At 49.9% G+C, this 21,534-nt stretch overlaps 1 protein-coding gene across 1 annotated transcript; it reads left to right on the top strand.

Annotated features, from left to right (window-relative positions):
- The first annotated feature begins 1,384 nt into the window (after positions 1-1,384).
- LOC136299827 (eosinophil peroxidase-like) lies at positions 1,385-20,832 on the top strand. Its single transcript, XM_066201790.1, has 14 exons — positions 1,385-1,457; positions 2,687-2,780; positions 3,806-3,981; positions 5,914-6,034; positions 7,615-7,744; positions 8,776-8,982; positions 10,239-10,554; positions 12,845-13,005; positions 14,384-14,630; positions 15,049-15,219; positions 17,233-17,470; positions 18,430-18,644; positions 19,793-19,865; positions 20,265-20,832. Exons 1-13 carry the CDS (start codon positions 1,385-1,387, stop codon positions 19,819-19,821), a joined length of 2,178 nt encoding a protein of 725 aa, XP_066057887.1. The 3' UTR covers positions 19,822-19,865; positions 20,265-20,832.
- Positions 20,833-21,534: the final 702 nt, after the last annotated feature.

The following is a 21,534-nucleotide window of genomic DNA, read 5'->3' as shown; positions in this document are numbered from 1 at the left end:
AGACATCCCCAGAAGGATTCAAGACTCTCAAACCACCACCAAGTGGTCACATCTCCACCTTCAAAAATCCCGGCAAAGCTCCCGTGAAGCATCAGCCTGTGTGTCCAGTTGGGAGCGAAGGAGCCTCCCCGGCGGGCACTGGCGTGGGAGGTGAGTGCAGTGCTGGCCTGGCCGCCCACGCCAGGGGAGTTCCTGGGCCCCCGGGGCAGCCCCTGCTGATAACGCCGGGCAGATAAAAGCCGGCGCGGCGGGGCCGCGGGCAGGAAAGAGGCGGCGGATCGCAGGTGAGAGCCTGGCTCGGGTACAGCCGTTTTTCTCTCGTGAAGTGTTTGTTTCTCTGCCGGGGATGAGACTGGGGAGCTGGAGCTGAGTTTGGGGCTGAGCTCTGCGGTTCCCACTGCTTCCACCCTCGCCTGGCACCGGGCGCGTCTGGAGCGCTGCAAGGAAGCGCCTGGAGCGCGGTGCTGCTGTGGCCAGGGGCTGCTCCGCAGGGACGGGGCTTAGCCCGGCATTTAAGGATGCCTTTTGAGGCAGTTTCACAGTGGGTGCTCAGCCCGCAGCGCTGGGGTCATTCTGGGAGCTGATTGCTTGGAGCAGCCTTGGGAGGTGAGTGGGTCAGCTTTGGGAAAAAAACATCCCAAACATCAATTAAATGGCTATTAAATACTTCCCACTCCTTCTGCAGCCCACGTTAAAGGAACAGCTAGGTCATAATTGAATAAATTCCCATTAAAACACAAATATAAATGCTGTATTTTATAATTATGTGGATAGAGTGATACCCAGCTCATGGTTGGCTTCACTCTGGCTCTGTTGAGGAACACAAACAGTTCACTCATGGTGATTTTTGTAGCAACGTTCTAAATATTGAAGTATTATTTTCTCCAAACTTTTGGTGTAACTTTTAATCTGAATATCCTCAATCCCAGGCTAATCAGAAATAAAGAGAATGCAGTCCTCATATGTTTTTATGTGACATCTTGTGTGGCATGACTACTTGCAAGGAGGACTCTTGGAATTTAAAGGCAGAGAAACAGAGGTCTAGAGGACCTGCTGTGCTATCCTGGCTCTTCCCTTTTCCCCACTAGCTCTCCCTTGCACACTCTGTGTGCTGCTGTGGCAGCAGATTCTGGTCCCTTTGTGTTGCCCCCGAAGTCCCAAGCAGCATGTTCCCACCAGTGCTGGCAGTCCCTGGGACAGGAGGCTGCTCCTTTTCCACATGGCACTGAGAGGACGTCCCAGGCAATGCGCTCCCTCCTGGAAGTGTCGCATTGGGCAGGGGATGCTTCATGAGCTCCCTTGACACGTGCCATCCTCCACCTTGGCACACACCTTCCTGATACATCCGCGTGTTCTTGGTCTTCACTTCCATTTCTTTGCAGGGATGAAGGCAGAAAGTTTCCTGGGGTCGCTGGTGTTCCTCAGCCTGTTCCAGGCATCTGTATCCTCTTCCTACGGTATTGTCCTTCCCTCAGGCTTTGCAGATCGGGGGATTTTCTGAGTGGGAAAGCTAAAGCTATGTTTGGAAGAGCCTGTCAGACAGCAGCACAGCCCTGAAAATGTGCCAGAAGGAGCAAAGTTTCTTCATCCTGTGGCACCAGTCTCGGCTCTTTCAGGTTTTTACCAGTTCACATCCTGCCTGGTTTCTTAAAATCGGGTAAAACAAGATCAGTTCCCAGCACTGGTCCATGCCCATGGAACCCTCCCTGTGCCAGCACCTGAGATGGCTACCAGGGCCTGTGGAGTGTGGGGATGGGGGAGTCACTCGCCCTCTTCCAGCCCTGAATCACTGCTCCAAAACATATAGAGACTTCCACCTGTTAATTTACAATCTCAAATCCTTATGAAAAGCACATGCCTGGGCATTCATTTGTCTCAAATGGTGGTGCAGGAAATAATTTTTCTCATCAGGTCTAGGCAATAATTTTTCTCATCAGGACTGTCCAGGAGCTGAGCTCTGGGCTGATCTGGGAAGATATTTAAAAGAAACTGGGGAGATTTGGGAGATATTTATCCCTTTGTGCTATTTTCTGAAGTTTCCCTCTTTCCCAGAAACTGTAGGAAAGTGCTGTCACTCAGAGAAGCCCTCAGGGCCTGGCCCCGCCCTTTCTGTGACCCAAAGCCAGCAGATGATGGAGATGAAATTCATTTTGGGAGCTCCCCCCAGGGCAGGAAGGGGAGCAGTGAAAATGGCAAGAGGTTGCAGGAGAGACTGGGGAAAGCCGTGGGGAAATTGGGCTGCTTATAGAATCAGAGAATCCCAGAATGGTTTGGGTTGGAAGGAAGCTTAGAGTTCATCCCATTCCACCCCTTGCCATGGGTAGGGACACCTTCCACTATCCCAGGTTGCTCCAAGCCCTGTCCAGCCTGGCCTTGGACACTTCCAGGGATGGGACAGCCACAGCTTCTCTGGACAACCTGTTCAAATGTTCTGCTGTGAAAGGGCAGGACAGATGGCGCCTGCATCTCTCACTGTCCGGGGCTGTTTGAAACCTCCACTGATGGAAGGACTCTCTTCATGCCCAGGAGACTCTCAGACTCCCCCGAGGAATATTTTTATATGCAAATCTCTGGAGAGTGAGCAGCACTTGCCTCTGGCACTGCTGTGTCCAGTCCCTGGGTGCTGGAGGCGCAGAGATGCTGCCTGCGGGCACCCTCACCTCTGCTCCTCCCTTTCCCTGCTCAGATGTGCCTCTGGAGCTGTCGGACACGTCCCTGCTGAGCAGCGTGGCCGAGGCCCGGCAGCTGGTGGATGCCGCCTACAAGCGCACACGGGACCGGTGAGAGCCGGGCTGGGTGTGGTGCGCCCTGTCCCTGTCCCCTCTCCTGCACCGCAGCTCCCCCGCCTCTCCTCCTCCCCGCAGCACAGGGACAGCGGGGTGGGGAAATCCGGGAGCGCAACGGGATGTCATCCAGCTTTTGTCTGCTCACCCTGATTTTACACCAGTCTGTTGTGTCACCAAGAGCTGTGACCTCCTCCGTGCTGCTCCTTCCAGCTCGGTTTTCAGAGAATCACAAAATCACAGAGTGGTTTGGGTTGGAAGGGATCTGAAAGTTCATCTCGTTCCACCCCCTGCCATGGGCAGGGACACCTTCCACTACCCCAGGGTGCTCTAAGCCCCGTCCAACCCGGCCTTGGACACTTCCAGGATTGAAGCAGCTACAGCTTCTCTGGGCACCCTGTGCTAGGGACGCCCACCTTCACAGCTGCATCTGATGCTCTTGCTGGGCTCTGTTGCACCCCTCAGGATGCTCTGAGCAGGAACCCTGAGTTGAGACCAGCACTGGCTCCTGCTTATTTCCAGTGGTTCCCTCCCATGGATGCAGCAAACAGCTGGACCCTGCCGTGAGGACATTTTGTGGGACTCCCAGCCATTCTTTGGAAGTCCAGCTTCCTACCTGCCCATACCTGTCCTCTCCCAGCAGCCACACTATGAATCCCCTCCCTGGCTTGGGGACTCCTCCAGCTGGGAGGAGGCTCCTGCAGCTTTAGGACAGGGTGGCCTGAAGACATTTGAGGCCTTTGGCCAGTGACAGCTATTGATGATGTGGATAATAGCTGAGTGAGATTTGGTGCCTCATGGATGTGATTTGCCTTTTGGCAGGTGGAGCTGGGCAGTTTCAGTGCCTCCCTTCCTGCAAGTCTCTCTGCTGCTCTGTGGAGGGTGCTTAGGAGCAGTCATGGCCTCTCCCAGTGACTCTCCAGCAGTTCAGACTTGGGACATGCCCTGCCTGATGCTCAAGTGTGCAACTGCAGCATCTCTGTCCCTGCCCATTTCTGATTTTGGGTTCTTGTCCCTTGCAGCATAAAGAAGAACCTGCAGAACGATGCCTTGACCCCAGCAGAGCTCCTGAGATATTTCAAGCAGCCAGTGGAGGGGACACGAGCAGCTGTCCGGGCAGCAGATTATCTGCACACCACCCTGAGCCTGCTCAAAGACAGGCTGCAATGGGCTGTGAGGGGGGACCTCAACATCACAGGTAGGATCCCCCTTTGCTGGGAGGAAGGCAGAGGAGGAAAACACAGGGCTTGGTCACTGGGCCTTGGGAGGAAGGAAGGAAAGGTGGTTGTGATGGGCTGTGGCAAATCTCTCCCATGTGGTTGCAGTGGAGGAAAGCTGAGTTATTTTTCTGTGCTCTTTTTTCCATCTTAAATATTATTTGGGGATTTTTTTTCAGTTAATGAAAGTGTTTTGTGTGCTTCTCTGGCTCCTTCTGCTGTATTGAGTTTCATGTTCCAGTGGGTCAAAGCTTGGAAGGCTTTGGTAGATATTCCACTGCTTGAGTAGGGAATGAGCAAACCCAGAGATGACTCCCAGCAGCTTGGCCCCAAGGGAGGCAGTTCTTCAATCAGACTTCAGACAGCACTGAAGTCACGTCATGGGTGCAACACTGCCCAAACAGAGAATGGGGAGATGTGAGAGGACATTTCAGTGTGTGTCTGGAGGAGCAACATCCTCTGTGTGATGGAGTCAGGCCAGGCCAGGCTGCTGAGAGAAGGAGGCAAATCAGGGCCAGTGAGAGAAACAGTTCAGGGACACACGGGGAAGATTCCTGCCGTATAAATATGAACTCATGGGGATTATGGAATGGTTTGGGTGGGAAGGGACCTTAAAGCCCATCCAGTGCCACCCTTGCCATGGGCAGGGACACCTTCCACTGTCCCAAGTTGCTCCAAGCCTCATCTAGCCTGGCCTCAAACACTTTCCCAACATTACAGTAAAGCACTGGCAGGATAAGACACATCATGGAGTGCTCTGGCTTTGCTCCAGGACAGGATGAGCTGAAAGGCAATGGCAGAACTGGCTGTACACAGCTCCAGCCTCTCCATCCAGGACTGATGCTCCAGCAGAGCCCTGTGAGGGCCACCTGGCTGCCACCTCTCACCCACCTGCCCAGTGGCTTTTTAAACCATGCTGTGACCCAGACTGATGGTGGCAGCAGCGACCAAGAAACCTTCGAGGGATGGGCTGTGGAGTGAGCCGCAAGAGTCAAGAAGGAGCATCTCTCCTATGGAGACAGACTGGGAGAGCTGGGGGTCAGCCTGGAGAAGAGAAAGCTCTGGGGAGACATTACATCCCCTTCCAGTGCCTAAAAGGGTTTATAAAAAAGAGGAAGAGATTTTTTACATGGGTAGATAGTGACAGGAAAAGAGGGAATGGTTTTAAACTAAAAGAGGAGAGATTTGGATTATATGTTAGGAAGAAATTGCTGGCGGGAAGTGTGCTGAGGCCTTGGCACAGGTTGTCCAGAGAAGTTGTGGCTGCCCCATCCTTGGAAGGGTCCAAGGCCAGGTTGGAGCAACTTGGGAAGGTGTCCCTGCTTGGCAGGGTGTTGGAGCAAGATGATTTTTAAGGTCTCTCCAACCTAAATCATTCCATGATTCTCTGATTCTGTAAGACTTTTCTTGTTGAACACTGCCACTTAGCTCCCGTGCAAAGGGAAATGCGCACAGCCAAGCACAATGCCCCTGGTTATCCCAGCTACAGGATGGCTCTTTTCCAGGCAGCTCCAAGCAGAGGTGACACACACTGGAAGCTGCTTCCAGTGGGGAAAAACTTGTAACGGCCCCTAGGATGGCTGTGCCTGCACTTTATGGTGGAGATAAAAAGGGAGAGGAGAGGAAGTGCCAATACTAGAAAACCATTCTGCTGTTGCATGAGCCTAATGTGATTATAAATAAGATCTGACCACAGCTTTGCTTGGTTTGATGCTTTCCAAACCAGAAAAAGCATCTGCTGGTCAAAGAGGATCCTCATCACATCTTCGAGGTGGAAGATTTAAATGACACCACATTGTGGTTGTGCAGATGATGCTGGGTAGAGATACAAGGGTACAGGAAAACCTTTTCCTGCGCGAACCCGGCAGGGCCTGTATGTTCCAGCATGTTTTTTCTCCCTTGTTCCCTGCAAGACTTGCTGACTCCAGCTCAGGTGGGGATGATTTTCAAGGCCACTGGATGTGACCAGCAGGATAAGAAAATAAATTGTACCTCTTCTGGCTACAGAACCATCACTGGTGAATGCAACAACAGGTGAGAGGCTGTGTCAGCAGGAGGATGGATGGATGGATGGATGGATGGATGGATGGATGGATGGATGGATGGATGAGACAGGAGAGGCAATGGCCTCAAGTTGCACCAGGGGAGGCCCAGGTTGGACATCAAGAGGAATTCCTTCCTGGAAAGGGTGGTCAGGCATTGAAACTGCCCGGAGGGCTGCTGGAGTCCCCATTCTTCGAGGTGTCCAGGGAAGGACTGGATGTGGCACTCAGTGATCTGGGCTGGTTGTTAACCTAAATTATTCTATGGATGGATGCATCCTCCATAAGTAGAACTAAACCCACTTCCCCAGGGATAATCCACACAGGCACCTTCTTTATAGGGTTTTACACTCCACAGTATTTCCTAGTAATGTGTGGAGCTGTTAATTCCAGTCCTGTTTGGAAGGTTCCTGGTGTTGTACCTGAACCAGCTCTTTGCCAAAACTGGAGGAGCTCCATGTTGACGACAGACTCTGACAAGGACTCCTAGGGTTTCCTGACCTAAATCCATACTGGGCATGATCTAGCCATCCTCATGCCCCACTGTGTATGTGGGAGGAAATCTAGGCATATGGGCTGGGAGAGCACCTCCTGCACCTCCCATGGCTGGAATGGGAATGTGGGAGAGACATGAGAAGCTGCTGAGCACGGGGTGTTTTATAGGGACAGTTCAGAAACATTCCCTGTAAAAACAGAGCTGGGAAGCTCCTGGGAGCAGCTGAAGCAGAGGAAGGAGCTCAGCCAGCTCTTCCTGCCCCAGGGTGCTTTAGCCTTCAGGGGGTTGTATAAGAACTAAGGAGAGACCTTCCTGCCTCCTCCCACTTCAGAGGGGGATGTGGGCTCTGGGATAGGGACAGATCTGTTACACCTGATCCAGACCTGAGGCCCTGGGGAAGGTGGGCTCAGCTTTGCTCTGTCTCTCCACTGCCCGGGGCAGTGCTACCACCCCCTGTGGGTGAGAGGCCACCACAGAACACACTTTGGACGTGCACTCCAAAGAAGGTATGTTAGTACTCTAATTAAGGTTTTCATGGTCTAATCAAACTACAGTCATAGAGTCACAGAATGATTTGTGTTGAAAGCAATTTTGAAAAGGTTTAAAGGTCATCTAGTCCAAGCCCCTGCCATGGACAGGGACATCCTCAGTAATGACCTTCAAAAAATCACCCAGGACAGTAACCTCACCGTCCAAATCCCCCAATTTCTGTTTGAGACCATAGGTAATTCCATTCCAAGGCTCTTCCCCTTTTCCCTGGTGTTCAGCTTCCAACTTGTTTTCCAACCACAGTGTGAGGTTGAAGGCCTTTCTTCAGGCTGGATGACATCGGGGCACTTGAGTTCTTGCCTGGGAGAAGCTGAGGCTTTGGGCAAATTATTAAAGGTCTTTTCCAAGCTAAACAATTCTATGATTATTTTTGTTGTTATAAATCCCGAGGTTTTCTGATAGCACCAAACCTATGGACCTGCAGCAGTTCCCCAACCACAATGTGCTCCCATTCCAAGGTCCATGCCACTCCATATCCACAAGCTCTTGGCTCCAACTGTTTGCCGTTTTTCCATTGCCTCTGACAGGAGGAACCCATCCCTAGGAGCCTCCAACAGAGCCCTGGCCAGGTGGCTGCCAGCAGAATATGAGGATGGTGTGTCCATGCCCCGTGGGTGGACAGAAGAAAGGCGTTTCTCTGGATTCCCCCTTCCACTGGTAAAGTTTGTAACAGTCTCAGAATACAGTGTCAGGCCTAGAGACTGTCAGTTCTAGGACAGGCTCCAGGCATCAAAGGGCTCGTCCACCAGTGGATCAGGTTGGAGTAACTTAAATTCACCAGCTGCAGGGTGATGGTCTGAGAATATCCAGGGGATCTGTTAGGAATGTTTTCTAAGTCCCATGCCTTCAGGAAAAGCAAAGGAAAATTAATCTGATTGCTGCAGAATGACAGGAGGAATACAGAATTACACAATATATTCTTTTAAATTGAGTGCATCTAAGCCAAATTATTTTACTTACCTTTTTTTTGATTTGATTTGTGGCGGTTGTTGTTTCCTGAAAAGCAATTATTCCAGAGGATAAAGTGTGCCAGGGAATCCCCAGAACAAAAAATGTAAGGCCAGAAATGCTATGTGGGGGTCCCTGGGTGGGTGAAGTGCAGGTTGTGACTCTCATGGCATCTGGATGTGAGCAGGGACGCTGTGAGGTGGCTGCTGGTCACTTGAACTTGGTGCAACAACGGCTCTGATGAGGAGCTGGGGTTGTTTTCATTGATTTATTTTTACTTCCTAACCCTCCTTCACAGCACACTATCCACTTTTTCTGTAGTAACACATGAAGGTGGGGGGATTGTGATGGCTGGGGAAGGGATGAGAAGGGAGGAGGACTTCAAGATAACTTTCAGAAATTCCCTGAAGCTATTTTTCCTGCATTTCTATTTAAAAAAAGGTCTCTTAAAATTTGTTTTGTCTCCCTTACCCAGGCTTGCTTAGCTGTTTCTCTAAGTCCATCAAGGGACAGTCTAGGCCTGGAGGCTCAGAACCCTGCCTAGAGCCAGAGAAATGTAGTGCTCAGCGAAGGGCACTTGGTGATAGCGACACCTTGCTGTCCTGCAAGGACAGATTTGGGGGGTTTTGTCTGTAAAGCACAAGAAGTGCCCTGGGAATTTTTGCTGATGACCCCGCAACTGGGTGCACCCATTCACACATGTCAATTCCCATCAACGTGTTCTGCCTCCATCCCTGCAGGTCCGACAAGTGTCCAATGAGATTGTCCGCTTCTCCCCGGAGCAGCTGCGGATGGACCAGCGGAGATCCCTCATGTTCATGCAGTGGGGCCAGTTTATTGACCATGACCTCGATTTCAGCCCAGAAACCCCAGCCAGAGTCCCCTTTGGTGGCGAGACAGACTGTGACACCAGCTGTGCCAAGGAGCCTCCCTGCTTTCCCATCCAGGTACAGGCAGCCTCCTTCTTCCAGGGGAGGAAGGGAGAGGGCATCTGCCTTCCGACCAGGAGATGTTGGTGGCTCTCCCAGTCCTCGGCCATGGAGGAACATCCTCCCAGAACAGGCCAGGGAGGTCAGAGCACTCTGTGTGCTGGCACTGCTGTGTTGCAGAGGCTCTCTCTGGGTTCAGGCACGGACACAGCCTTTTCCAGGTTTCCAGGGGTTTACCCATCTCCCTCAGCAATGTGTTTTTTCTTTGGAGCTGTAGGGCAAAGGTAGCATGGGTGATGCCTGGAAAACAGGAAATGTCACAGACAGGCACTGGGGAGTGTCAAAACCCCAGAAGATCCACAGGACTTAAGTGCTCTCTGCATGGGACAAGGGAGTGCTGAGATCTCCCAGCAGTGCCTCTGGCATTAGCAGGAGTCACATCATGGCGCCTGCTCCAGTAGATCACAGAATCATTGGGGTTGGAAAAGCCCTCCAGGCTCATCCAGTCCAACCTGTGCCCAATCCACACCTTATCCCTATCCCAGAGCACTGAGTGCCACATCCAGCCCTTCCTTGGACTCCTCCAAGGACAGAGACTCCAAACCTCCCTGAGCAGCCCCTTCCAGTGCTCAACAACCTTTTCCATGGGGAAATTCCTGCTGATGTCCACCCTGAGCCTCCCCTGGCCCAGCCTGAGGCCGTTCCCTCTCCTCCTGTCCCTGTTCCCTGGGAGCAGAGCCCGACCCCCCCGGCTGTGCCCTTCTGTCAGGGAGTTGTGCAGAGCCAGAAGGTGCCCCCTGAGCTTCCTTTTCTCCAAATCATGTCCATGTCCCTCCTTCAGTGCTGCTCTCCTGCCTTTGAAGTTCTGCTGCATCTCTGGCTCCCACATGTCCTCCTAATTTCTCTCAAGGAAAACTGTGATGGGATGGAACATCACTGAGTATTTCCCTGACATGCATTTGAGAATGCTGGAAGGGTCATCACTTCTGGATGACAACTGTCTACAGTGTAGATATGGAGATAAGAAAACTGAACCTTAAAGATGCAATCCAATATATTTACTTTCAGTGGAAAAACTTTAGAAATCCATAGCACTTTAGGGAAATCTAGGTGTCCACAGGCTGTTTAGGACTTGGGCTCCAAAATCAGCATCTCTGCTGTCAATCTGACCCTTCATCTCAAGATTTATGCTGGAGAGTTATGCCCTGTGAGAGGGCTCCTGCCTGGCTCCATCTCCTGAGCCACCGATGAATTTTCCTTTTCTGTATCTGCAGATCCCACCCAACGACCCCCGAATCACCAACAGGAGGGATTGCCTCCCTTTCTTCCGCTCAGCTGCCACCTGCACACAGGGCAGGGGGGTCCGGGAGCAGATCAATGCGCTGACCTCATTCCTGGACGGCAGTGTCGTGTACGGCAGTGAGGTGGCCGTGGCCGAGCGGCTGCGGGACCGGAGCAGCCAGAGGGGCCTCCTGGCTGTGAACCACAACTTCACGGACAGGGGTAGGGCATACATGCCTTTCGGTCCCATGAGGAAGGAGCCCTGCCTCAAGGCCAGCGGCGCAGCTCGAATCCCTTGTTTTCTTGCAGGTGAGTTGGGTGCCTGCACCCCAAACCTGGAATCTGGAGCAGACACTTCTGCCAGCTCCAGTTCCCTTCTTTAGTTGCTTGTTTTTCTTGTTTAAGTAGAAAATGGAATGGAGTAAATAATGAAAGACTGATACAGACTCTGATAGGTAGGAGGAAGATCTTCATCATCTCCAAGTCTTCTTTGTGAGGTTAAACCTGGAGTGAAGGTGTCCCATTCATGCTCAGCAGCTCTGGTGTAGGGCCCAGAGTGACCTAGAAACCAGTGCCATGACGGAGCCAAGCAGGCACAGCAATGGTAGCCTGGCCTGGAAGCAATGGCTGGGCCATACTTGTCCTTCCATGGTTGTCTCTATCCCAGCAGGATGGGGACTACTGTGCTGGGTCACAGCAGGAAAATTTACATGTCCCTACTGTACTGTGAGAGAGGCTTGGATCCCACCTGGAATGAGAATGAGGCCAATACTAGACCAAGGTGGCCTTTTAAGGTGTGTTTCCACAACTGTGAAGGTTGAAGGAGCACTGGGAGCACTCTGGCCTGGCCAGTCCATCAGGACACCCTCCTGCTACATTTATCCTTTGTCATGCTTTCGGTATCCCTTTGACCCCTTCTTCAACCCAAAATAACTCCTTTGGGCATGGTCTCCCAAAGCCAGACAGGCTCCCAAAGCCAAGCCTTCCCTCCAGCCAAATCCCTGCACAGCCACCACCCTCTCTCCCACTGCTTCCCTTTGCCATGTTCTGACCCCATCTCACAGAGACCAAACAGACCTCATGATCCTTAGCACTATTCCCTTCTCCTGGTGCTGCTATTGAGGTCCAGGAGGTTTCCACAAGCCTGTGGTACCCCAGAGAGGGGTGTTTCAGATACATCTCATGAATTAGTTCTCACTCCCTGGCCTATTTCTTTTGGAGAGTTGGACTTTCCAGCTGGCTCCTGCTGGTTCTGGCCACACCAGGCTGCTTGTGGCACTGCTGGAGAAACCTTCAGGGCATGACAGGTCTCATCAGGTGTGGAGGAGCTGCTTTCTACTCCCTTGGCCCCTTTCATATCTGGCCGAAGTTCCTCTGAACATCCCCATGGTCCTTGGAATCCATCAGCTCCATCCTTTAAACCTTATGGTGTTTCATGCTCCCTCCAGGCTCCCACAGCATTCCACCCGTCCCACAAGTTGTTCCATGTGTTCACCTGCTCCATGCAGGTCACTCCTTGGTGAGGACCATGCAGGACCTGTGGCCAAAGGCAGGTGCCCAAGTGAGAAGCAGAGTGGGCAGGAGTATCAGATACTTCCCAGAAGGGGCTTCTGACCCCCGTGGACTCTCAGCAAGGGGCACTTCCTGTTCCATGGCTGGAACAGACCCATTAATTCTTTCGTAGTCCTCAATTCTTTTATAGGCATCAGGGCTGCTTCAGAAGCGCCTTTGAAATTTCAGTGTCTTATTTCCCTGAGAACTGGGGGAGTTTTACATGTGCAGTTGCCTCCCAGGGCTCAGCGTTTCCTCCCAGAGCTCTGTTGGAAGCTCTGGCTGGATGCGTGGATGGCATGGAAACCTCACAGTGCTGCTTTTGTTCCTCCTTCCGCAGTTCCTCACAGGCAGCCTTTGAGAGTGGATGAAAAGGGCTCTGTGCCAAGTGCAGGAGCAAATCCCTCTATTTATTGTGGGACAAGGGGACTAAATACGACATATTTACTTTTCTCTGAGTGCTTGTCTATACTCTCATCACCTGCTTGCTCTTGCGTTTCCTGCCCCAGATGTTTGAAGAAGGATTTGATATTTCATTGTTATGCTGTTTGTAATTTATTCCTCCAAGTTGACTCATTTTGCTTTTCCTTTTACTCCCCAGAGAGCCTGTTTGTGACTGTCACCTTGCTTTGGCCACAGTTTCAGTTGCTCTGAAGAAGACCTTCTGACTTCCAGAGCTTCCTTGGCTGTCTTGACTTCCCTCTGCCCATTTGCATTTCTCTCTTGAGCTGTGAGACCAAATGTCTCTGAATATGGGAGCCTGAAGAACACGTACTAGTATTTAACTTAGGTTAATGTTCCCAGCCCTTCACTGAAACTTTCCCCACCTCTCTGTGATTCTCAGCACAGCCTGGACAGTACCTGGCTTTTGTTGCCTCAGCAGAAATTCAGCTTTTGCCTGGTGCTGTCCAATCCTTGGTTTCTCTCTTCTCCTCTGTGTTTCTTACCCATTTTCTTCACAACACAAATATTGAGACATCTAAAAATTCTTTTGTGTGTGCTTCCCAATGTGACATTCCCACTCCAGTGTTGTGTGTGCCCCACCCAGGTGACACCCGTGCAAGTGAGATGCTGGAGCTGGCCTGCATGCACACACTCTTCTTGCGGGAGCACAACCGCCTAGCTGGAAAGCTGAGGACCCTCAATCCCCACTGGAATGATGAGAGGCTCTACCAGGAGGCCCGAAAGATCCTGGGAGCCATGATCCAGGTAGCAGCCATCATCCAACCTGTCCTGGCTCTGCCTGCAGTCTCACAAGGTTCACATGTTAAACTGTGCTAGTGTGGGGTGGCCAAAGGGTGCAGGATTTTGGGGTGAAAGGTCCAAATTCTTTCCACCAGCCCTTTTTGACCAAAGCAAAATCAGACAGAGATGCATGAAATGACAAGCACAGAGGGGTCCCCCTGAATCTTTGATGTCCCTCTACTGTTAAATTTACAAAGTGCTTGATGAGGTTTTTATTGGCACATTTTTGTTTGAGGAACAGACAGAAAAGTCAGAGGGAAAGCTTTTCTAACTGTGTTTCGTACCTCATAAAAATGGTACTGGAAATTTTGATTAAGATTCCTCAGGTTGTGAATCCCCTCCTCTCAATGATTCCCTGCCCTGGCAGGGGGTTGGAATGAGATGATCTTAAAGGTCCCTTCCAACCCAAACCATTCTGGGATTCTAGGAAGAAGCCCCATGTGCTAGTGGGTGGAGCCAGTTATAGGGTGTCCTTGGGACTGGGCTGCACCTCAGACATCCCCTGAATGGGATCCTGGAGTCACACAAACGCCTCTGTGCTTGGGAGGGAACTACTGAAGTCTCTTGTCCAGCCTCGTTTGGAGCAGGAATGGCCTCAAAGCCAGATGAGGTTTTACATCTGGCAGGAAAGACTGGATCTTATGAGAGAAAGGGACATGGGGTTTCCTTAGGCACTGCATCTCCTTTGAAGCCTGTCTTCTGAGCTGGTTCAACAAAAAATTAAAAGCAGGAATATCGAAATGTTTATGTTTTATGCTGTCAATTTAAATATTATTGTATTGTTGAAAAAACATGTTGGGCAAGGCAAACACCCAAAGGATGTTTTGGATGCTAAAAAGCATCTCCATCATTGTGTTTACATCAATGGTTTCATCTTCATGCAGTATTCAGATAGTTAATCCATTTTCTCCTACTGACACAGGTATTCTTTTTTTTTTTAAATTATATTGTGCTGCCTCCTCAATATCACAGAGACATGAGAGCAGGGTTGGAAATCTCTGCTGTGGGAGGACTCAGGGAGCTTCCAGTGGATTGTGCTACCCCCATTATCTGCCAATGTTATCTTTGCCATCTGAGGCATGCAGGGTGCAATTCTGTCTGACTGATGGGAACGGTGACCAGGAGGCAATATTTGGGAGGATTTGGCTGGCTTTTATCTTCACAGAATCACAGAACCAATTTGATTGGAAAAGACCTCTGAGATCATTGAGTCCAACCTATTATTATGTTGCTCTGACCTGCCAGGAGTGTTGTGGCAGAGAGAACACGAAAAACAACTTTGCTTCCACAGAAACTTATAGCCAAGACATTTACAGTTCACCCTTTCCTTGTTTCCCCCTAGATCATAACCTACAGGGACTATCTGCCTCTCCTATTGGGACGCAGGTTCCGCACGCTTATTCCTCGCTACCAGGGCTACAACGAGTCTGTGGATTCTCGGATATCCAATGTCTTCACCTTGGCTTTTCGCTTTGCTCATGCCTCAGTCCCTCCAACTGTTGGCCGCTTAGATGAATATTACAGACCCATAACTCCTGAAATTCAGCTCAGAACCTCCTTCTTTGCCATCTGGAGGATCATTCAAGAAGGTAAATCCTCTTCTGCAGCTCTGCAGTGTGGGTTTATTTCATTCATCCTTTCCTGCCCTCTCTTGATGAGCTCCTGCTCCAGCCAAATTTAAAAGCATTTTGTGTTCAATGTACTAAATGGCCTTTACTACCAGCCAGAATTGTCCCAGCAGAGCTGTCCTCTGTAGACAAGGGCAGCTCATCATGTTCCAGAATGGTCTGAGCGCTTCATTGCTCTGGCCGCCAAGAACATTATTCAAAGTATTTTCTTCTTAGTTCTTTAAGTGCAGGGAAATTGATTCTCATGTAGTAGAAGCTTATAATTAAATATAAGCTCACCTGTCTGGGGCCTCTGAGCCACACACTGGCTTCCCTATGCTGCTCACATGTCTCTGCTTCAAGTGTAAATGATCCCAGTTTCCTTGTGCCCCCTCTGCAGGTGGGATTGATCCCTATCTCCGGAGCCTCATGGCCAACCAGGCCAAGCTGATGACGCAGCAGCAGATGGTGGTGGGAGAGCTCCGGGACCGGCTCTTTGAGCAGGTTGAAAGGATTGGGTTTGATTTAGCTGCACTCAACATGCAGCGCAGCCGAGATCATGGCCTTCCAGGTAAGTCAGCTGTGGGAGCAGAGCTGACAATGAAAAACAAGCGGAAATCAGGCATTTTTGTGATTAAACATTGAGAAGCTTCTACAGCCCATGCTTGGCTGAAATTACTCAGGAGCTGGATTCGGTGATCCTTATGCATCTCTCCCAATGCAGGATATTCAATGAATCTGTGGTGCTCTTTCCCAAACCTTTTCCTTGTTTCTGAACAACCACACGTAAGTGGGTGGAGGTTAAGCCCTGAAGGCAAAGCCTGGCTGAAGCTGCATGAGAGATATGGAGGCAGAAGGATGTGGGGCATTGTACAGACCAGAATTTGGTATTCAGTGACTGACTCATTTCTATTGTCCAAGTGGAAAAAACTGGTCAAATAGTTCAGCCATAAGTTTGCAGGAGTGGAATTAGGGCTGTAAGCCCCCTGTGACTTTGCTGCAACCATCTGTAGTGGTCCAGCCCAGCCACGCATGCTTGGAAGGGCAGATCCCAATATGTAAAGAATATCTCATCATAAATTCTCTATTTAATCTGTGTCCCAGAGAAAAACAACAACCAAGCATGTCAGAACCACTCTCAGGGCTCTGCAAGGTGCAAAACCAGTGTAATGGCATTGCAAGATGGTCTTGAGAAATAGATTGTTGATTGCACTTCAGAGCTGGATCCTGGGTGGGTCCTTGCCCAACAGTGTCATTAGGCTGAGGTAAGAGCCCAGAGCTGCTGTGTCAGCAACATCCTGAGATATGCAACAGGGCTCCTCTTTGAAACTGGGATGAAAACCGAGCTGGCTCCACGGGTTTTAAGCCCAGTGAGAGACTTTGCAGTACATCCAGGTGCATCATCAGCTCACAGGATTGCTCCACCTTGGCCACAACAGAAGGTTGTGATTTTTTTGTGCTTTATTAAGGAACACCATCATGCAGAACCTGATCAGAACCAGAAATCCTGGGTTTCCAGACCTGACATGGTGGGAGTGACATGTATTTCTAGTGAATTTGGGTTTAGCTTTAGGTCTCAGCCCACCTATGAGTGCTCTACTCCCTTATATTAGACATCCCTGAAGGTGGTGATGGCATAGCAAGGTCAAAAACCCTCCCCAGTTAATTTTCTGGTTAAGCAAATTCTCAGTGTCCTGGAGTTGTTTGATAGTGGTGTCATCCAGGCACCATATGCTATGTCTTTTCCTCCCAATGCCCCTTGCTTTTTAGACATAAGAGAGTAGTTTTGGATTGCATATCAGGAAAAAATTCTTTCCTGGGAAGATGGGGAGGCCCTGGCACAGGGTGCCCAGAGAAGCTGTGGCTGCCCCATCTCTGCAAGTGCTCAAGGCCAGGTTGGACGGGGCTTGGAGCACCCTGGGATAGTGGAAGGTGCCCCTGCCCATGGCAGACGGTAGAATGAGATGAGCTTTATTATCCCTTCCAATCCAAATAATTCCATGATTTCATGACATCCTGCTTACAGCCGAGTTGTTTGCTGCAGCATCACCTCATCTCCTCCACCAAGATGCAGAATTATACACCAGTTGTGGCCCAGTAGATTTTTGGCTGTTTGCTGTCCAGAAAAGTTAGTCCAGCTGGCAAAGTCTGGTGGCTGAAGTAACTTGGGCTGTGTGAAGTGGATGGCTTGTTCCCATGGCTGGACAGGGACCAGCTGTGGAGAAGCACTTGGTCATTCCACTGTTGTACAGAGAGGGGCCTTCAGCATCTTGTCCAGGTTCACTTTCAGTGAAGGCAACATCAGTTGCATCCCCGCTGAGTGGAGCAGAACATTGCTGGAAGGTGGTGGAACAACTCCTACCTGGAAAGTTCTGGCTCTCCCAAAACAGCATTGAAAGGCCAGGCAGTAGGAGCTGGCTCTGGAGAAGCAGGAAGGCAGTAGCATTAACAGAAATACAGAAAAATGGTTTAAACATTTTGGTACCCTACCAGTGTCCCAGCTTTGGGAAAGAGAGTGAAAAATCTTTCCAGGAAGGGGTAGCACACTACTGCTCTGTCTGCTCTGACATCCAACTACTTGCAGGTTACAACTCCTGGAGAAAATTCTGTGGGCTCTCACAGCCCTCTGGAGTGAAGTCACTTGGTCGAGTGTTGAGGAATCAGAACCTGGCAAGAAAGTTCCTGCAGCTCTATGGGACACCGAAGAACATTGATATCTGGATTGGGGCCCTAGCAGAGCCCTTTGTGAAAGGAGGCCGAGTGGGGCCTCTCATGGCTTGTCTCATTGGCACCCAGTTCAGGAACATTCGTGATGGGGACAGGTAAGAGGGGAGCTGGGTATCCCAGCCCTAAAGTACAGGGAGGCTGGAGTTTATGCAGATTCCTTCATGCAGATCTGAAAACTATTCCAGTTGTTTGTTGCTTTTTTTTCAGCACGCCTTCAAAAGTTTCATTCTCTTTGTAGTGATGTTCTTACCCCCTGTCTGGTGGTTGAGATCCTGGGCTGAGATCCCTTCACAGCAAAGAGATATCTCATTATTTCTTCTTCCCTCCCCCAGTTCTGAACTGGAACCCTCTGCTCTGACATGTGGCAAGGTTTGGTCTTTGCTTGTGATGGATGTGATGTGTTGGGGTTTTCTTGTCAGCCAAAATCACTTCAGCTGTGCTGAGGTTTCAACACACCTGAATTCCTACTCCTCCTTGAGATTGCTCAGGGTCTTCAGGCGCAGGAATGAGTTATGTTCTCCATTTTAAGCTTTCTGAAGCAAGATCCCTGTACCTGCCAGCAACATTGCCTGAAAATGGGATCACAACCCATGTTTCTGGGAAACAGTTCTGCTGAGAAAGACTTAGGATGAGCTCAAACCCCAGTATGAGGAGGTTAGAGTCAAATAGTCTGTCGTATGTCTAGAAATCCTGTTCTTATGGCAGGAAATGAACCCTTTTCTAAAAATATCGAATAATTACAGGGCTTATTCCAACACGGCAATCATTTGGCTGTAACCACAGCCTGTTCACAGTCTGTGCAGCCTTTCCTATTTGAAAGAGGGTACCTGTGCCTCATCTGAGGACAATTAACTCAATTGCAGTTTTGTTACCTGTTCATGGCCAAAAGAAAAGCAAGATAATTATCCAACTGGTAAGTCAGGGCTCTTGATTTAAATAACAGAAATTTGTTCTTGGCAGAAGAAACAAGTGTTAATGGGAATTAATACTGTGGGAGTCATCAATGTGAAGAAAGCAGAAGGCAAAAATCTGTTGTGTCTTCTTTCTCCTGCAGGTTTTGGTGGCAGAACCCTGGGGTTTTCACTCCTCGCCAGCGCTGTTCATTGGCCAAAATCTCCTTGTCACGAATAATATGTGACAATACCCACATCACTAAAGTGTCAAGGAATATCTTCTGGGCCAACAGATACCCCTGTGGCTTTGTGAGCTGCAGTCAGATCCCAAAGCTGGACCTCAGACCCTGGAAGTCAAAGAGCACTGAGGAGCAAGGTATGGTCTGTAAATAGCAGCAGGTCCTGCCTGCAGACCCCTGAGAAAGCCAGACCCTGGGGTATAAAACTGAGCAGCCTAACACGGGCCTGGATTTTTCTGCCAGGTACAGCTTTAGGTGCTCCAGTTCACCAGGTGTACTCCTACAGAGTGGCTCCTACAAAATGCAGATTTTCTGGCACACCAACTTAAGTGCCCTATTCTTGGAATTTTTTCTAATGAGGAAAGGCAGAGGGAGCTGGGGCTGTTGAGCCTGGAGAGGAGCCCCAGCTGAGAGGGGCCCTCAGCCCTGGGTGTCCCTGTGTGCAGGGAGGGGCAGAGCAGGGCCCAGGCTCAGCTCCGGGGGCCCAGCAGTGGCACCAGAGCAACGGGCAGGGACTGAGCCCAGCAACTGCCCCTGCACAGGAGGCACAACTTCTGCCCTGGGCAGTGCCCAGCCCTCGACAGGCTGCCCAGGGAGGGGCTGGAGTCTCCTCAGCGGGGATATTGCAGAGCCCTCTGGACACAATCCTGTGCCCTGTGCTCTGGGATGGCCCTGCCTGAGCAGGGACTGGCACCAGTGACCCTCTGGGGTCCCCTCTTGCCTGAACCATTCTGGAAATCTGGGATTTTTTCCTAATTCATAGACTTTCCATTTAGCTCTTCACTGCTGATGCCAGGGTTTCCTGCATGGGAAACAGTGCCCTGACTGGAAAGGTGGCTCTCTCTGTCCCTGTTGAGATGCTGTTCATCAGTACATCCTTGTAAGGCCAAAAGCAACTCAACATTTGAAAATAAAGTCCCAGTCTATGGAAGGGTTTCTGGTTTTGATCTCTGCTTGTGCAGTTGTTGCCTGTTTTTACACTATTTCTCTCACCTGCCTTCAGGATTTATAAAATTCTTGAGGTCTAATTCCTTCCAAAATTCTCCCTGAAATCCCTGCGGAGTAGAGGTAGAGTGGCTCTCCCTGGAGAAGGGCAGGCTGTTCCATTGCCTTTTCCAAACAAAACATCCTTTCTTTCCTCTGACAGTCAGGTTCTGCCACACTCTCATAATACCAGTTTTTGATCCCTCCTTTCCAGCCTAACCTGTGGAAACAAATGACACAGGGTATCAGGGAGCTATGGCAGACTCTTTTCTGTTAACATAATGCCTTTTATCTCCTCTAGAAAAAGATTCTGGTGACTTTAAATGCTGAACATTGAGGATTTCCCAGATGTCCAGAATTGGGAACCCGCTGAGGTGAATTATTAATTTTTACTGTGTTTATGCCTTTATTGCCTTCAGTGTTTGGGCATGGTTCTGTCATTTGCTCAGCTTGCTTTGGCTGAAGCCTTTACAGTGGGATGGAGCCCAGGAATAAAAGAACTTCATGAAGAGATATCCCAGATCTGTGAAATCACTCAGTATCACAAAGCCAAGTGAAATGAGTTGTCCAGAGGCTTATCCCAAATCATACCAACTGCTGGCTTAGGCCATGAAACCACACAGTGCTTCATCAAGATTTACTGTCAAACACATGTTTTGGACCTTCCTTTTAAATTTTTCAACCCCCCACAGAATGATCAGGGCATTGGAATGATAGATGATATTTGTTCTCCGATTTTTTTTTAATAAAGAAATAAATCCTTTGATTTCCAGGGAAAATGTACTATTGGCAGAATGCCTCTGAGAGAAGAAGAAATAGTCGTCCTGCACCCCAAACATACTGTCCTAAAATGCCCTGTGTCAGGTTTTGCTCTAATACGGAAGGAAGAAATTTGCCACATGGATGAGAGTTTTCTGACTATTATTTCCCATACTCCAGAATGCCCAAAGCATCCTCTGATGTGACTGAAACCTGTAATAAGTTATTCCTGAAGCTTGGTATGAGCCAGAGGGACTCCGCACTGCCCTGTTGAGCTGGTGGGATGTGGCCTGGCAAAGATAAGAACAATGTGAACACGCAAGAAAGTAAAAACAATTCTGGTTTCAATCCAGCTTTTTCTCTTTTCCTGAAAGGGATCAAACCCACTTTCTCCACCCTCTGTAGCCTGCTATATTCCTGTTATTGCTTAATAAATTGCTATTTTGGGCTGAGGCCAAGATGTTCTTCGCTTTTCATAAAAGGTGTAGCAACCACACATGAGTGGAGGATGGTGGTACGTTTTCAGTGGGAATATTGGGAAAAGGCAGTTCCAGAAGCTGTGTGTTGTTGATGAAAGAAGGTATTTCTTGCTGAAGCCTCTGACCCCAACTCCTGTGTGATGCAGAACCATGAAAGTCAGAGACTGATGGGTGGGAGGTAGTGACTGGGGTGTCCCAGTCTCTCCAGCTCTGGTTTGCCACTCCTGGTTGTCTTATGGTGACTTAGTCTGGTGTTTGTCAGCCCTTCAGGGACTGTTGACTTCAGCCGTTCTCCTCTGGGGGAGAGTGTGACTGGCTCAAAATCACCCACATCCCCTCTCTGTGCACTGAGCACAGACAGCTGATTTTTTCTTTTTAGCCCAGCTGAATTTTGGACAATTTTATTTACTTTTTCAACTTGATCAAACCTATGTAATGCTGGTACAGCAACACAGGGACTATCCATAGAGTGCCTGGCATGTGCCTGCCTTTGCCAGTGGAGCTCTGAGGTGGGGGATTTCTCCTGCAGGAGCTAGGATGGGATGGTTTGCCCTGATCTGCTGCTGGTTTCAGAAGGGCAGCTGTCCCTCCCAGCTGTTGAGGCCTCTCATTCACTTTCTTTCCCACCAGCAGCCTCCCCCAGCTGTTTCAGCTCAGATGTGGAGGTCCATCCCAAGTTCATCCTGTCAGGTCTTTCTCCCAGTGCCAACTACATTTTTCCTCAGTGGATGCCCACCAAGGTGCTCAGTGGGCTGCAGCTCACAGGGTGCAAAGACAGGCTGACAAAGCTGGATCTACTCAGTCT

Source organism: Chamaea fasciata, unplaced genomic scaffold (genome assembly GCF_029207755.1).
Source record: "Chamaea fasciata isolate MVZ Bird 193981 ecotype frontalis unplaced genomic scaffold, bChaFas1.0.hap1 SCAF_21, whole genome shotgun sequence".
In the NCBI taxonomy this organism is placed as follows: Eukaryota; Metazoa; Chordata; class Aves; order Passeriformes; family Sylviidae; genus Chamaea; species Chamaea fasciata.
Note: the sequence above shows the minus strand (reverse complement) of the source record. Positions and strands in the feature narration are given on the sequence as shown.

Excerpts from the sequence above, each read along its gene's own strand:
- LOC136299827 (XM_066201790.1), top strand. The coding sequence starts at position 1,385 with ATGAAGGCAGAAAGTTTCCTGGGGTCGCTGGTGTTCCTCAGCCTGTTC. Across the intron at positions 7,745-8,775 it reads CTGGATTCCCCCTTCCACTG|GTCCGACAAGTGTCCAATGA; the intron begins GTAAAGTTTGTA and ends CCATCCCTGCAG. Across the intron at positions 17,471-18,429 it reads AACATTCGTGATGGGGACAG|GTTTTGGTGGCAGAACCCTG; the intron begins GTAAGAGGGGAG and ends TTTCTCCTGCAG.